This window comes from Diadema antillarum, unplaced genomic scaffold (assembly GCF_040938485.1).
Source record: "Diadema antillarum isolate AM-2024a unplaced genomic scaffold, OU_Dant_1.0 scf00000155, whole genome shotgun sequence".
NCBI classification, from domain to species: Eukaryota; Metazoa; Echinodermata; class Echinoidea; order Diadematoida; family Diadematidae; genus Diadema; species Diadema antillarum.
The window spans coordinates 82,040-100,537 of record NW_027271044.1 but is presented as its reverse complement, the minus strand read 5'-3'; the positions used below and the strand labels follow the sequence as shown (position 1 = coordinate 100,537).

The 18,498-nt window shown below is 39.1% G+C and overlaps 1 protein-coding gene across 1 annotated transcript in view; it reads right to left on the bottom strand.

Annotated features, from left to right (window-relative positions):
- The window catches only part of LOC139722010 (serine/threonine-protein phosphatase 2A activator-like), a 32,931-nt gene extending 14,794 nt beyond the window's left edge, over positions 1-18,137 (bottom strand). Inside the window, exons 1-9 of the mRNA XM_071633337.1 lie at positions 18,107-18,137; positions 17,673-17,758; positions 15,410-15,496; positions 14,215-14,340; positions 12,548-12,765; positions 10,717-10,841; positions 9,561-9,658; positions 8,165-8,272; positions 7,388-7,542 (exon numbers count right to left, since the gene is read on the bottom strand). Of these exons, the coding sequence (XP_071489438.1) occupies positions 7,459-7,542; positions 8,165-8,272; positions 9,561-9,658; positions 10,717-10,841; positions 12,548-12,765; positions 14,215-14,340; positions 15,410-15,496; positions 17,673-17,758; positions 18,107-18,137 (963 nt within the window). The 3' untranslated portion in view covers positions 7,388-7,458. The remainder of the gene's footprint in view (positions 1-7,387; positions 7,543-8,164; positions 8,273-9,560; positions 9,659-10,716; positions 10,842-12,547; positions 12,766-14,214; positions 14,341-15,409; positions 15,497-17,672; positions 17,759-18,106) is intronic.
- Between the last annotated feature and the right edge of the window lie 361 nt (positions 18,138-18,498).

Sequence of the window (18,498 nt, the reverse complement as noted above, 5' to 3'; positions counted from 1 at the left end):
CATTTTCCCCCTAACAATTTGCTGCCACAGCTTTATCTCTGATGCCATCCTTCCGTTGTGTTGAAAAAAAAAAATACATTTTCATCTCAAGTGCCCAATGACTGACCCTCAAATTCTAAAATATCCAACTCACTCATGGAATGTCAAAAATTCCCCTATGATATTTCTGTCTTCATGAGTAACTTTCTCCCGCCGGCATTTCTCGATGATGCGAGTCCCATCGAATCTTTGTGATGACTGTTGTCAGGTCTGATTCGTTCACCCTCAACCGATTCCATATGGCTGGCAATATGCTTCCTTTGACCTCTGCAAATGTGCATTTCATTAATATCAAAAAGACGTTCTGACGTCCCCTGGCAGCCCCTGCCAAAATGGCACTCCTTTGATGCACACCAAAAATAATGGCTGTGGAAGACTGACAAGAGTATTGGCACGTTCAATGCAACAGTGGGCCCAACGAGATATGCTGCTGAGATGAAGATCACTGCCGAGAAGTCATAACTGCTCTTCAAATTGGCACCACATTTTAGATGATGAAAATTAACATTTCCATCTCAAAAAGGCAAATTTGGGGAATCTCTTTTCTTCTGATTATGTGTAGATTTAATGGATATAACCAGTTCCATGTTAACTTCTTCCAACACAGGAAATGCAGGAAACTCAGAGTTGCCAATCTAGAGGGTATAACAGGATAATTTCTACATCGCAATTGCTCCGGCACTTGATGGTTTAAAGCATATGAGAATCTGTAATGAGGTGGAAAGCATTCATGCAAGAAGGTAAATTCCTCATTTGCAAACAAAAAAGTTGGTAATTCTCTGAGAACTCTCATGATGTTGTGGATATGAGGGTCATGGCAATCTATAGGATGGAAAAAAGATGATAAATTATATCTGCTGTGGTCGTTGCGACTACACTGGACAGATTTCTCTCCTCTCTACTGATGGTCGCGGCGTGGAGTGGGGGAGGGAAGGGGGGGGGGCGAGATGGCACCAAGCACAATGTGAATCACCAAGTTAAACTAGATTAGCTGGAAGGAAAGAAGGAAATGTGTTTGATGCTGATTTTGGCGATGCGTCGGAGCGATAAGAAGCCATCGGTGAGGACCGAAATCTAAAGCAAGGTTTCTCAAGGACAGAGGGCTTAATCGGGATGATTCCTCCTTTCACAAACCAGTAGAAAGAATCACGGTTTCCAAGCTGTTTTACATAAATGAAGTGGTTTCGCTGCCAATGCAAGTACACAAGTATCATGATACTGTACAACAGTCATCAAACAGACACAACTAGGTATCCTTACAAACTCTATCATAATTATTCTGACCTACATGAGCACTTATCTGATGAAAGCTTTGAAACATGTTGAATAACTGGCACTCTAAGATCGCAAACAAGACCTAGCTATCGTGAAGATAGAATGTCTGGGCCAGGGTTGGGAGACATGACTGGTAATCAAATAAATGTCTTTGCATTGATTGCCAAAGAGCCAAAACCTAGTTTGTACATTAAATCTTCTGCCCGAGAAAGAAACAAAGCAAAACAAGACTAAACAGATAATAATCAAAATAAACAAGAAAACAAGTGCATTCCTATACAAATGAATAACTAAGTAACTTTTCAAATGAATAATGTAATCAGTTAAATCAATAAGCAAATAGATGAACACATAATTATATAGGAATAAAAAAAATAAATGAATAAATATATGAATAAAGAATATCAAACAGGTATCTAACATGTAATTGTGCATATGACCGGTCATTAATAAAGTACATTGACTCGTCATTTGCTATTTAACATCATGATGGTGACTGGGCGAGATTTCATTATTTCATTTACTGGGAAAAATGGATTTAAACTGCCTAAATTTGAAATTCTTTTGATGACAAGTATCTGCTTCATCATTTTATAAAACAAACAATACACATCATTTTGTTTGGGCATTTGTATAATTACCCACACTCATTACCTTCAAAACAGCTGAAACACTGTCAGCTATCGCCTCACGCATGTTAGACAGTTCCAAAGATATATTGTACCTTGTATGGGTAATTTTCTTACTAATGCCCTCAGTAATGTGCATTATTTGTATAAAATCATGAAGTTATGGTAATATTGGTGCATAGTGGTTTGAGGGAAGAAGGCTCTGGACTCCTAAATAGAAGGTCCTGGGATCATATCCCAACTGGCACATAAATCTTTGCACAAACTGTCCCCCCCCCCCCCCCCCCCTCTTCTGGACCAAGGTGATAAAATGAGCATCCGACAGGGTCCTCAAGAGAACAGAGCTAATGACTGTGGAGCTTATGGTGGGGTAGATAACACCATGCCAACATTTCACTTGAATTTTGCTTTTTTTGACTGACAGTGTCAGTGGCTAGCTCTCATCATTTGATAGGCAACTGTGCTCGAATGGTCGCGACTACCCAGGAAGACAAAAGGAAATGAGTGTGACTAATTACGCCATGCTACGGGTCGTAGAGGGCACTTTCCTTAGTCACAGTTCATCCACATTTCAAAGAAGATCACCTTCCAAGAACCAAAATCGTATGAAATGAAAGCGAAGAAAGGCGGTGAATCATACCAGTTAACAGACAACCTTACAAACAAACAAAAAAGGAAGTGAGGAGAAGACACAGTCTGGTCAAGCAACTTTTACATCTTGGCCCGAACTCCTCTCGTTTTCGGAACATAGAATGTCCCTGATATCGCAAAGTCTCAAAATACATATGCCTTAATGAGTCTGCGTAATGTGCATCGAGGGTGATATGTTCTTACACATCCAATGAGACAGAGGAAGTCAGTTCCATCAAACAATGTCTAAGGAGATCACATCGTCTTTTTGTCTGGCAACAAAATCAGCCACAAAAAGGAAGTTCTACATAAGCCCAGTGATGGCCATGAGGCTGCAATACATACAAAGAACTGCTAATAAAACTATATCAAATTGGATGCTGTTTACAGATATTCAAACAGTCTTGACTACTGGTAGTAACTATTTGAACATGTCAGTTGAAAATTCTCCTGATCTGTTGTAATCACTCCACTGATTTTACTGATTTCTTTGAAACACTAGTTCACTATTTGAGCAGGCAGCTAAGATTCAAAAATAGATTGCTATGCTTCCTTTCATTTAGCGCTCCTGCATTTCTTTTTCGGGCCACCAACATTTCAATCTAGTGACTTTAGTAACTCGAGCGGGCCACCAGAGGGAAAAGTTAGCATCAAGCTCTATGGGTATGTTTCACATTGCCTAAATCTGTTTATCCCCAGAATATTTCAGTGTTCTCACTGGAACGATAAACTGATTATAAGGTTTCCCTACTAGTTGCTGTTTTTTTTTCTCATTTTTTCCCCCTCTTTTTCAAAAAGAGAGAAATACATCGCAACGATCCCGAGCCCAAGATAGCAAGCTTTAAATCAGTCTCCCCAGATGTCTCTGAATTTCTCACAGGATATCACGAAATTCGCATAATCCACTGGAGATATCAGCAAGATTCATTCATTGTCACTGCTCGCCATGGCAACGCCAAACACAGGAAATTGACTCAATTGAGGGAGAAAGGCATTCGTTCGTGATTTCAAGCTTCTCTGGGGCCTCTCGGATGATTCGAGCAGCAATATTCTTGAGTCTACAAGCTACTTGTCTCAAAAGAACTAATAAACTGCACTTGGAGAATAAGCTGCACCATTTTTTTTTTTGACAACTTCAGAAAGATGTTGTCTTCTTTGTGCTTTAGATCATGAAAATTTGTAAATGTTTTCCAGTTTAATCGTTTCACTAAATACTTGAAATGAATCACCCTGTAAGCTAATGGTTGCTTGTTGAAAGGGTCTAGATAGTAAAGTTTCTGGTACTTTTAGCAGCGATACATACAATATGGTAATTTTGATCAGAACCATGACTCTAGCCGAGTTGGGTAAATGGTATTCTCTTACACATCGGCGCAGATATTGAATTTGTTGTAAAACACACGGAAATTCAAAAGCATTTGTACCTGAACCAGAGATGAGATGAGAAAGTGAAGGTAGAGGTGAAGGAAAAGAAAAAAGAAAATGAAGAAGGAAAGATAGATAGATAGATAGATAGATAGATAGAGATAGATAGAGATAGATAGAGATAGATAGATAGATAGACAGAGATAGATAGATAGATAAATAGATAGATAGAGAAAGAGATAGATAGATAGATATATAGATAGAGATAGATAGACAGAGATAGATAGATTTATAAATAAATAAAGACAGAATAAACTGACCAGAAAGAATATAAATTATTAGTGGAAAAGTGAGCAAAGAAAATGGGATTCCATCGGGATTCGAATCCCGATGGAATCCCATTTTCTTTGCTCACTTTTCCACTAATAGATTTATAAATAGATAGATAGATAGAGAAAGAGATAGATAGATAGATAGATAGATAGATAAATAGATGGATGGATAGATAGAAGAGCAGAATCTTGATAAAAGACGGAATGAGGTTTCAGGCTCACAAGAGCACGAGATTTAATTTTGGAGGATAATCTTGAAAATAATCAAATTTTAAAATCTACTATACATTCATTTCAAGGATGACTTGCTTCATCTGGAAAACATAAAGACAAGAAGTGGAAGACTTGAATAAAACATGCAACATTTCTCTGGTTTCCCTAATCACTATTTCATCTATCTATACATATTCATTATCTATCTCTTTTTGAATGGGCTGGGGTCAAATGAAACCATAATGGAATGATTCTCAGAAATAAGTTTTGTTCTTCCTCCACAAATACACAATAATCCACATCACGAACTTTGTGTTCCATTAGTTCTGAACCTTGAGGTGAATAATGTGTTGGCAATGGTGCTAATTATGTGTCTCCCTTTCCCATGGAAGGGGGGGGGGGGGGATATAGTGTGAGCAACAGTATTTTGACACTGTCTTCAAAGGTGCTCAATTGATTTCTTACAGATGAATGAAATCTATCTGATGCAACAAGAGATATAATGTCAAGAAACTGAGATATGAATATACATGCACATGCTATTTATGTCTATAAATCATCTCTAGTTCTCTCTTGACTTTTTTATTCATTTATTTATTCATTCATTCGTTAATTTATTTTACCTATTTATCTGCTTATCTATCTATCAATCGTACTATTTATACGTATATAAAGACAGAGAAAGAAAAAAATGTGAGTTAGTCACAGTGACACCAGACTACCTATCTATTCATCCATCTGTCTATCTACAGTGTATCTATCTATCTACATGTATGTATGTATGTATCTATCTATCTACCTATCTATCTATCTACAATGTATCTATATCGCTATCTATCTTTATGTACAGAAAGGGGAAAAGAGAGAGAGAGAGAGAGAGAGAAAATGAGTGAGTTATAGTCACATTGACACCATACTCCTGTGTTATTGGGTAGGCTGTCGCCACAGGAAAAACACAATTACACAACGCCGCAGGGGAAAGGAAACGTCACAGACAACATGATTGGTTTGTGGTGAAAGCGGTATTATTGCCCCGTCTGGGCACCCCCGGTTTATTTTTGGAGGGACAACTTTTCTAGCAACATTGCACTCTCCTGTGTGGGCATGATGGAGAGTTGTGCTAGCCTTTGAAAGAAGGCTGACGCAACTTTGGAGCAGTAGCTGGAGGGAGGGAGGGAGGGAGGAAGGGGGGAAATGTATGGGTGGTAGTAGTTCTATTTCCACCTCCCCCCACACAACTGATGTCATGTGTAATAACCCGTAAAGTCTTGGGGATATTTGCTGCAGAAATCATCGTTTAGTCATCCTTAAATGGGCAACCCTGAATTTCCCTGCACATCTTATCAATGGAGAACGGTTACCTGCATCTTCTTAGATTCATTTAATCTGCACTAAATCAAGGGGAGGGGGGAATGCAAACAGGAATATTAACTTTCATCTTTTAATATCTAGTTGCCAATCAGTTATGAACCTGGTGATCGAAGGGCTTTTGATACATGAGCATTCAAATAAACAATTACATACGACCAAAAGAAAGCTCGAATGACAGAGAAGATTACTCTTTGGGACCTGTAAAAATTTTGTTGTATTGTGTTTTGAAAAATCAATTGAATACGACGAAACTTTGTACTTTCGGTCAACCCCCATTTCAATGATTGTTTGTCATAACAATAATCTCTATAACATAAGTCCACTGTGTAAAACAACCTTGGAGGTTAAGATCTGCTCCAAGCCTAAAAAGAGACTAACAGATAGATATTCTATCCTAGTCCATTAGTTCTAAGCATACAACAGGAGGGGGGGGGGGATAGGGGGTGGTGCTAGCCCCACTGCTTAGGCGTGAAACTCCTGCTCCAGCTAGAAGCCAGTCACGTGTGGTAGGAATGAAAGAATACCACATCACCACAACTGAACAAGATGGTGCTTGATAACACTGCCTGGGCAGCGATAGAGGTACACTATTCCAACTGGTATTTGGTACCAGCAAAATTTGAAAAAGGCAATTAGCTGTCTGTCTTCCACCTCAAGAAAACATCATGCATAACAACTATCCTGCACAGCAATAGGAGGATTATGGGATAATGTCAGGTAAAGAAGGTTATCATATGTACTGGTATTTGGTACCAGGGGGTACTTTGTGAGACTACCGGTACCAATTTGTCTGTCTCCTACTAGGCAAACACCATGCATTACAACTCTCCTGCACAGTGATTTATAGACTTATTTCTCTTGGACAATATCAGGAAAATCTGATTATTATATCGACTGGTACACTTGTATTTGGTACCAGGTGAATTTTGTAAGACAACCACCTTGCCTGCCTCAACATGCATTGCAACTCTCTTGCACAGTGACTCATAGGCTAACCTTCTCTTGGACAATGTTAGGTGACTGGAGACAGCATTTTTACTGATATTTGGCACCAGTAAACTTTGTGAGACACTCAATTCATCTTTGTCCCTCTTTAAAGACTTCACACATCACAACTCTCCTCCACGATGACTGAAAGACCAACCTCTTTTGGAACAAGTCTTACTGAAAGAGGCTACAATTTGGTCATAGTAGCTCAGTGGATAAGAAAACACATTTTAAATCATGAGGTCTCTCGTTTGAGTCCATTGGTCGCAGCAGTGGTGCTCCTTGGCAAGACACCTTATTGTCACTGCCTGGTCTTTCCTCAAGGACTTCAAACCAACCATCCCAAAGCAGCTTGCTATATATGTAATTATGTGCTTCCTTAGAGGGCATGTAAAATAAAATCGCAAAACACACAAAAGCAGTCTTTACCAACATCTCTTGTGTCCCAAGTTGCAAGTTATTTCAAGAAATCTTAGTTTTGGTCTGTTGCATGCACATTAGTGATAAAATGGCATTATTTCACTGGGGTTTCCCCCCTTCTCTTACCTGGCATGGGGGTGAAGCACCCTCATCACGTAGTATTCTCAGATGACCGAGTCACCGGGTGAGGGCGTGCTTCAGCTTGATACGTTCTTGCCCGCTGCGATGGACATGATGCTCCCGAAGGGTAGATGTTGGATGACAGGAAACTTGGACAGCACCTGGAGGAGGAGGGGAGGAGATGAAGGGAGGTGGTCTGAAATGCACGCAGTTACGTCGCCTTGGTGACGGGATAGAACACTATTTCAGAAGCAATCTTGAGCCTTGAGCTAGAGCAAAGACATCTTTTCACCATCAAGCTCTATGATACACCTGGCAGGGCAATCAATTAATCATGCTCCTATAAGTTTTAAGCGATCAATTTTGAAGAACCTTCTAAAGAAATCTGATAAACACTTTGATACACGAGAACATCATGACCAACCAAAAAAGTTACATTTTCACTGCTACTGTGCTATCTTGACAGGTCTATCTTACAATCCCTACCATTATAACTTTCCCATGATTGTTTTATTTTCATCACAATTATTACTAATACAATGTATCATATCACTATTTTGTCAAGTGAGAATGAGGAGGGCATACGTTGCCACTAAATCCATAGTATTTGAGGCAACTTCACGCCCTTTTCATTCTCAACCAATGATTTCATTATTGTTAGAAGCATTAATAACATTATTATCATCGTCGCTGTTATTTTTACTACTATTATCATCATTATCATCACCACCAACATTAACATAATTATAACTGTCAACAATCAAATCACATCGACTTTCAAACCTCAGCCTTGTACATCTTCAGAAGACCCTGATTGACTTTCTGCCAGTGAGGGACGCTGCTGATTCCCCATAGGATGTTGGAGTGTTCTGCAAACGGGCCCGTCTTCATCTGAGGTTACGAAAGTGGACCATAACTCACTTTCAAATCCAAATTCCATTCCTCTAATCAACTCCCTTCCAATCCCCTGTGCTTGCTGTTCTCAACCCAAGTGAAAATATCCCGCATGTAGGTTTTTACCTCTATATTAATTTTTTATTCTGGCCGATATCAACATGTGCCAGCTGATCGTATTTTAACTCAAACTTAACATTCAAGTAGTATAGAGTGGCTTACTCTAAATCACTCAAATTTGATGAATGGTAGCATGAAACGTGAATCTTACTGCGACTTTATAGAGAGCAGTAACTCCACTATAAACAGTATCACAGACACACAGACACATACACAAAACATCCTATTATGACAAACGACTGTGAAATGTCATTTTTTTCTCGTTATTAACCCCTTCCTTATTTTGCTGTACATTCTAACATGACAAGTACGTAGTGAAATTCATTTCATCCTCTGGGCCCTCTCATAAGAAAAAAATTAATAAATAGTTGCACTTTTTAATAGAATGTTGATGTATAGAATGAGACTTGGGAAACAGCCAATCAGAACTCTTAAATGTTGGCAAAAATTCAAAACGGTGAAAATTTGGGCAGCGTAAATGCGCATGACATGTCACGTGCACCGTCAGACATCTATAATACTGTACAGACATTGACATGCACAGGTGTAAGGAATATCTATTTTGCGCTTGTCTTAGTCAGAAGACCAAATTTAAACCTCGGATTTGATTTAAGCCCCTTTTATGAATGATGTTCAATGAGTGTTACGTTGACTGCCAAGGGAGCTCACTTATCAATCTTTACATATTACGGAGCACTGCTTTCCACTATTCTCCCTGTTAGAATACAAAACAAAACCACAACAGCCACATCAAAGAAAACAAAATATTTGGAAGGCAATTCCGTACTACAAAGAATAGTAAAATTTAAGAAGCAAGAATAACATTATGTTTCACACTTTTAGAGCAGAACATTTAATTTTTGTCAGTGATCAATGGAAAATAGTGAGGTAATGACATCATTTGCATAATCGCATCAACTGCTCAAGATCTGTTTTGGCAAAGATTACGGAAAATATACTGTTTACAAACTTCCCTCATTTTTATCTCATTTTTATCTCATTTCGATTAAATTTTCATCATTGTCCTACAAAAAAAAAAGATTTTGTTCTCTCTCTTCAGACATACTTACAATAGGCTGGAATTACCCTTTAAAATCTACCAGTAATTCCAGACACTCTGCCATTACTTGGACCTTACTGTGATACCTGCATCCCGACGACTTACTGAATTGATGAAATCGATGCAGCCGCAGAACATATATTTATCTTTCTCTGCCCCAAACCTTGTTTCCGGAATATGTTTCGGGATGAGGGTGGGATGATCTGCGATGAGACAAAGAGAAAAGAGAAGATAAATGCTAGCACTTTACAAGACAGCTTCACAATCATATCAGGACAATTACCCCAAGGACAATTACTCCCAGATAAATACCGAATAGTGATAGGGTAAGAGTAAAGATTAGGGTTAGGGTTATGTTAAGATTAGAATTTGGATTGGGGTTAGTATAAGGTTCAGGATTAGGATTAGGATTAGGATCAGGGGAAGGGTCTGGGGTAAATGTCCAAGAACCTTCACAATATTTGATTTCACAGACAGGAAAAAAGGTTGGTAAGTCCTGATTTACAAAGCATTTTGGAGATCAAGAACAGACTAAATGCCAATCACACACAAGGCAGAAAAGAATTGGCGAGTAGAAACTAGAGGAACAATCAAGGATAATCATCTTTTTATGCATGTGTGCGTGTGTGCTTGTGTTGGGAGCATTTTTTTTTTTTTTACAGTTCCAGTTCCAGACAGAGTCTCATCTCATCGAAGCAAGAGTAAGTAAATGCTAACATCAGATCAACTTTGTGATAATCAGGATGACTTGCAAATGTTGGTGACTACCTTTACAAGATCTGCTTCTTCTGAAAATTAATTCTGTTCTGACTAAAAGCCCTCTAGCATGCTGGGGGGGGGGGGGGGGGGGTAGGGAAGTTACCTGCACAAAACTTTATGACAAAGCAAAGTGTATATCAAGTTCTGGATTAAACTGTCCTATGATTAGCAATTAGATGATTACATTTCCTGTGTGAATATTGGAGGCATCTTCGAGGTACTTTCAGACAAAACTTTTCAGATTTCTAAATGAATGCACATCCAAACATTGCATCGAGTATTCTGGTTTAATTGACAAGACAAGTTTTTCAACATATGGAGCTGAAGTTGCAGTCCATCTGAATATGATATTTCTCAGAAATTTCAAGGAATGCATATGACGCACAGCCACTACATCTTGAGAACTCGTCTTGCAAAAACTGCACATCAATACTAGAGAAGTGTTTCTAGCAGTTGAAATGGGCTTGGCTGCAACATTTTGGGAGCGGCTGAAGGACCTTACCGATGAGTTGTGCGCTACCCCAGTAGAAGGGGAGGAACTGGAAGTCATCGAGACCCCACACGCCCTGGCTCCCTGCTGGCTCCATGTTGTATGTGGTCTGCAGCTTTCTCGTTAACTCAAGATACCTGAATATTGAGTGTTTAGATGAATGCATGATTCTCCTTATAGGTATATAGTACATGTGGACAATGTGTGATGAAAGTTTCACATAATTGGCAAAATGTTAAAATGACACATTTGTCACAAATGCGTTGAATGTTCACCTTCCTTGACCTAGGTTTGATTGGATGAATGGGAGAGCGTGCATTTGGGGATTTGAGGACTTTTTCTTGACTTTGACCCTTTTATAAGTTTATGCATTGAACAATTTTCAAGGCATGGAGAAAAAGTGCAATTTCTGTATTGAATAGTAAATTGTTACCATTTTCACCTGGCCTTTAACCCTTGACCTTTGACCCTAAAATTCATAAGAGAATCACTGTCAGGCAGAAAATGCATAAATATGTACTAAGTTTCGTGATGACACCATGAGTCACTTTCGAGATACGGAGGAAGAAGTGAAATTTAGCACTTTCACTTGATCTTTGATCTTTTGACCTTTGAGGCTAAAAAAAATCCCAGAGAATCTCTATTGGGTAATACATGTATACACCAAGTTTCAAAAAAAGTCCTGCAGGCATTGCATAAATATGAGGGAAATAGTAAAATTTTAAAGAGTTGACCTTGACCTTTGACCCCCTGACCTTTGAACCCATGAACCCAAAATTCCCAAGATAATCACTGCCAGTCAGTATTTGTATATATACTATGTTCAAGGAAGTTACCTTGAACCACTTGCAAGATATGGAGAAAAAGGTGAAATCTAACATTTTCAATTGACCTTTGACCTTTGACCTCATGACTCGAAACCCTCGCCAGATAATCTTAATTGGGTATTACATGTATACACTAAGTTTCATAAAAATATCTTTGGGCATTGCATAGATCTGGGGAAAATAGTGAAATTTTGAGCATTTCACCTTGACCTTTTGACCATTGACCTAGAGAATGTGTACCCAAAAGTTGGTAGGCACAACTTCACCCCCTCATACACATACATGCCAAGTTTCATTAGGATACCTCAAAAGGTTTTTTAGTTACGCTGTCCACAAAATCAATTACGGATGGACAGAGGGCAGGACGGACAACCCGAAAACATAATGCCTCCGGCACCACTTCATGGCGGAGGCATAAAAACAAAGGAAAAACAAATAAAAGGAATTAATGGTGTTCATACTACTGGTACAACTATCACTACTCAAGCAACTACAACTAAAACAACTACTACCACTGGTACCAACTCTACTACATCTACAACTACTACTACTTCTTCTACTTCTTCTTTTACTACTTCAACTACTATTACTCTACTACTACCACTACTACTACCACTACCACTACTACCACCACTACCACTACTACTACTACTACTACTACTACTACTACTACTACTACTACCTCTCCAACTTTCAAAAAATAAATAATTTTCAACTAAAACCTGAAACAATGCTACTTTGAGAAATACAGTGCACTCCCATTACAACGAACATGGCTACAACAAAATTCCAGTTACGATAAAATAAAGATTTGGACCCACACATTATCAGCTCTATGTTTTCTATTGCTTATTTGTTCGGTTATGACGAAATTTTGATATATTGAAAGAAAACTACCGGTCCCGAGGATTTCGTTATAACGGGAGTCCACTGTATCAACTTCTGCTAACGTGCCGTCACTTCTCAGACAACAAACCCCCAACCATCCTGAACACTTCAGAACCCTCTGGTGGTACCTTGTAAAGACTCTGAGTACCAGCGCCTGGGAGTCAGAGGGCGGTAAGACGTTCAGCTTGCACAGGCAGCAGAGGAAGGTGGCGAAGGCCATCTCGTGCCCCGTCCCGTAGTCGATCCGGGTGTAGTTCCCGAAGCTGTCCGTCAGGTAGGGCTTGAGCTCCTGTGTGGCCTCCCTAAGGCTCTCCGGCAGCAACCTCAGGATCAGAGCCTCAGCATTCTGTTCATTTGGGGTGGGGTGGGAGGGGGGGCAGTTGATATGTTATAGTTTAGTACCACATCTATTTTGGGATTAAAATAGTAATGTACTGAAAGTACAGCAGAGATTTGATATGCACAATTTTCCTTCACATTAGTCGCATATATTGTAGTTATGCAATAAGAGTGCTCCAATGATGGGTGCTCCAAAGATGGGTACTGACATGACAGAATGAAACATATGGCCAAATAATATTTCCTTGATATTATCACCAATAGTGTCGCGGACTAGACAAAGAGCCTTTTGTTAACACTATTATTCATACAGCAATAAGCGGGTTTACAGCAAATCAAATGATACACGGCAGCCACTGATACAACAGCAATTTCTCAATGCAACATGAAAATATGTTTGGGAATTTTGCAAGTGAAAGAAGCATGTACAAGAAAATGGCATCAATTTTAGAAAAGATTCATCTGAACCACACCAAAGAACATACAGTCATTTTCTACTGTCTGCACTACATTACTCTGGGAGAGCATGACTTTCCAAAATGGCTGATAGAGCCAGTATGAAAATATGTTCATCTCTGCTTTTCGTCATCACATGTTGTATACCTTATCATCACGTGATAGTAAGATAATGACCTATCAATTTGTGGCTCTGTGCTATCTGGAGTTGCACCTGATGAACATAAGCACTACTCTCAATCCAGGATCATGGTATGACCATTGATATCAATGTTCACCTGACTGCAACTCTCTGCGGTCGTGGCTCAGTGGACAAGACAATGGACTGTAAAATCAGAGGTCCCTGGTTCAAGTCCCCTGGCTGCAGCAGTTGTACCCCTAGTAGCTAGGCAAGGCACGTTATCCCTATTGCCTAGTCCTCTAGATGGGTCTTTAAAGGGATGGTATAGTATTGGTGGAGATGAGGATATCGCGCTTTTAACTGATTGTGAGATAGTGAGAAACCGTGTTTGATATGTTAGAGATCATACCATTTTAAGAGGAATTCAAAGTTTATTTAATGATAATCAGTTTTGAAATGGCTGATATCCAAACACAAAGTAACACAAAGCGATCCTCATGAAGGGTAGGTCCCACCTCTTATTAGGATCGCTCTGTTTTGAATAACTCAGCCATTTCAGAACCAATTATCATCAAGTAAACGTTGAATTAACCTTGAAATTACATGCTCTTTCATGTTTCATAAGAGGTTTCTCCTTATCTCACCAAAATAAAATTAGAAACATGAAGCCAGGTCTCAACCAAAACTACACCATTCCTTTAAAGCCATCAGTCCAGCGACTGTTTGCTGACAAACATTTTTTGCTTCATTAGCAGTCATGTAAAAATCATTCTACAAAATCAATTGATAATGATGTTGTAGCAATTATATACTGTGTTTAATTTATATTTCCTTACAGTCTGTACTGTGATCACCCAACACAAGCTCTCAAATTCTCACATCTTGGAGCTTTTGATGCCACGTCCTGTACGCCATGTTGCCAAACCTCTGGGGCTGATCCACGGGTGGAATCTCGTCTACCCACTTCTTCAGGTCGTCGAGCAATGAAAGGACTTTCTCACAGGTCTGTGGATCAGAGGAGAGATTGGGGATGGGATGAATGGTGGGAATTGGTGAAAAAGAGAAGAAGAAGAAGAAAGAACAATAAGGGTAAGGATGAAAGAAAAATCATGAAATGCAGAGAAACATCACAGCATGTACAATTAAAAAAGGAAACTCTCTGAATCTGTAAAATAGGTTCTAGTTGACAAATGTTTCATGATTTAGTTTCAATGGCTTACTGCATACTGTAAGCTGATTAACAGTCACGCATACATGGAGTTTGATTGATTAAAGGTGACCAACAAAAAGGTTAAGGTTAATTCCTGGACAGCTGTATGTGTAGACAGTATAAACAGAATAGCAGCAGACCTGTGCCCAGAAACAATTCTTGAAATCGCTGAAGGCTTTTTTGATATGGGGCTGTGATCTAAATGGGTCAAGAGAAACTGAACATGTTGAATCTTTGCAGAGGGAAAAAAATGCTCACATACAACTCTGGAAGTATGGATATTAAATCCAGAATATTGCATGCTCCAAGACAAATGTACCGTACATTACACCAACCAGCCTCACAGTTTGTAGCCTACATATTCCCACACTGCCATCTGATGGTGTTTGGTTTTTTCCCCCTTCATTTTTACCAAAGAGGTGGATTACAGGGTGCAAGCATACCTTAAGAAAAGTTTGAACAGTCAATATTAGCTTTGATATTTATAATTATGAATACTATATGCCCAATGAATGTGCTATGCTCAGGGAAATGCAATCATTTCTTCACAGCAGTTATGATGTACCAGTAGTTTTTAATCCCCTCTCTAGTCAGCACACATCAAAAACACAAATTGGTGTGGGAGCCCTAGGAAAGCAGTGTAACAGTCCTGCAGGTAAGGTTTGCTAACATTCCTTCATAACGTGTGCTAAGAACAGCCAAATTTTGACGAGTCACATACCAATGTCACATTCTAAATCTCCCCTACTAAAACTTGACCTGAACACATACACAAAGACAAAAATCACAACTACAACTTTTTGTTGGCTTTGTGATGCAATATCACACTATGTAATCGATCATAAAGATAGCTACATTACTTACAGCAGACTGCGAACACTCCTCCGTCAGTGTCGTTCCTTTGACAGCTTCATTCAATGTCGATAAGAAGACTAGATAGTCAGCATACGCCTGCAGAAATGGAAATCAGGTGGTTATGAAATCAATTGAGTTACTAATGTTTTATTTTCTTCAACAAATTTTCTCACGAGACAATTTACAAGATTATACAGATTAAGTGATAATATGAGGGAGAAAATCTTACCCTCCAGTAGTGTCGGGTTTCAAGATTTTCTAAAGGAAGTTTGACAAACGCAATTGTAGCTCAATAACTTTTTATTCTTGGTAATTGTCACATACCTATTACCAAAAACAAAACAAATAATGCACCTTGATAGGCAAACTTGCAATATAAACAATACTTCTTCTTTTTTTTCTAATGAGAGCTACAAAACTATGCAGATGCTATTCAGGGCATACAGCACAGACTAAAAATACTCAATACACATTAATCTATTGACAGATAGATCACTTTTCATTCCACTGCATTATGCCATATAATGGGTTCACTGAACAGTAGATCCTGATTATACAGTTGCTTCAATATTCAAATTAAGTATGTATACCAGTAGACATCAAGCTTATGACCAAATACACATCGGGTACCGAAAGCAAAGTTTACTCTGAAATTATTAGAGAAGAACAGGATGCTTGTACAGTGCAATGCTCATACATACATGCCTGCCGTGTGATACAAAATCTTTCCCTGTGGCTACTGAAAATGCTGTATATTCAAGGGTGATTGTATTTCCAAGAATTTTGCAAGTCAACTGGTATTTGCAACATCAGCAACTTGTGAAAATATTGCCTCCCAAGACATAAATGCCCTCCATATACATGTAATCTCATACAATGTACAGGGGATAATATAAACTTTTTTTCCCCTGAAAACTAATGGAACAATATTTGTAATTTCTCATTCTATTTCTGTGGTTCTCAGTCCCAGCTTCAACTACTCTTAAAATTGCTTCACAGGTCCCAAAGACTTCTTCATCGGGTTTGCACCCTTGTGATGAATGAATGAAGCGGGATATTATATGTGTGTGGGTTGTGACTTGTTCTCAAATGGGATGTGTCTATTTTTTGTTGTCCTATCTGAGGGACAGAGTGTTTTGCCTCTTACAAGAGGAGATGGCATGACAACACAATATGACATTGCTTGGCTGGACTCACAGGGACTCAAACCTGAGCCATTTGATGGCAAGGCAGATATGTGTTGATGACTGAGCCAGTGATAGATGACTGTCCCCCCAAAAGGATGCAAAGTTTCTTGTGTATTTTGTGGTCTCAATAAAAAATGTGCTTAATCCTGAAAAGGTTGTGGTGTGCAATACAAAAACTTTTGCAGAACAGGCACAGACCCTTGCTGCTGGTGGGCTTGATCCAGGGACCTTATACTTGAGAGTCCATAGTTTGTTTCCACTGAGCCACAGCGAGCTCTCAATAACATTTACTGGTAAGTATTTGCCGACATTTCACATACATACATACAAGGAAACTCTGCTATAAACGAGCTCGCTCACGAGGAGTTACCACCTTTAAGAAGGTTAATTCAGTGGTCCCGATTGTCCATTTCTGTATTTAGGTCTCTTTTTCAGTACAATTACATAATTTACAATGAGGTACCAATGAGGAAAAAATCATATTGGACCCCCTTGTTTTATCACAAATGCATTATCTGTTGACAAAAAGTAAAGCTTTGTGCTTATTCTTGGCACTCGCTCTGTATGGAAAATAGGATGTAACGCATGTGACTACATTTACAGATGCATATATGCAGGGCTCGACACTAACGGTGGCCCGGTGGCCCGGGGCCACCAAAAACGCAAGTCGGGCCACCAAAATTTCAGAAATGAAGAATTTGGTGGCCTGATCGGGCCACCAAAAAAGGTCAGATGTTTGTCTTTGGGCCACCAAAAATAAAAGTTAGTGTGGAGCCCTGATATATGTAACAAAAATTTTTAAAATTGTACAAAATAACCATACTGTGTAATTGCCATGTACAATGTAAATGAAATTGCTGAAAAATGATGCAATTGTAAAGCAATGGCATACAAAGAATAAATCAAATCAAAATCAAATTCAAAACTGGCAGTCCCAGTGATCTCATCATAACAGGGTTCCCTGCATAGATGCAGCAGCTCCGAAAGCCATTCTCTGTACTTCTACTTTGTCGAAGATGTGACTCATAAGGCTAGCAAAAGGTGTCATGTACACATTTCACAAGACCTTTGCAGTCAGTATTCACCTGTGATGTTTGCCACTTCCTGATGTCCATTGGGGATTTGATCTCCTTTGTCGGAACTCTAAACTTGGCCGAATCAGGGTTGGCTTCTGAGGAGAAATGATTGGGAAAAAGGAAACTTGGTATTCACAATCACAGGAATGGATTCCAGGAGCCAATATACAATACAGGTATTCAATTATTAAGCTCATCCTGATTAAGTATATACATCCATTCATGAGAAAATACCTTGGGTTTCACATTCAATATACCACCAAGCAACAAATCCAATGCATGATATTTTACACTTTGTCTTCTCAAACTACCAATGATACCATGGACCTCTGCATCACTCTAAACTATTAAAGATGGAATAGGGTCTATGTACAACAGGTACATATGCGAAGCAATGCTTTGTGTTAAAGGCAGTGTATACAACCACACGCGTGTGTCTTTACCATCCAGCCACAGGAGTGTGGCTGTAGCCATGGCCAGAGTCGCTGGATACAGCCACACTCGTGGACGCGTGTGTACATACCACACACACGGAGAATCTCCATTGCGTAGCGGGGAACACGCTGTGTGCGGCCACTTCAACACGCAATGAGCCTACCTTCTAGATTAACCTTCGTGTTCCGCGCTACGCAATAAAGCCCCCAGTGTGTGCAACATGTACACACACGTCCACACGCGTGTGGTTGTATACACTTCCTTGTATTACATGGTTATGATTCTTCTTGTGAGAAAGTTATTCTTTATTATAATACTAGAGTAATAATAGCGCAAATTTATTCATTAGTTTTATTTTTTATCATTGATAAGCAAAGAGAACAGGTGCCAAGTGGATCAA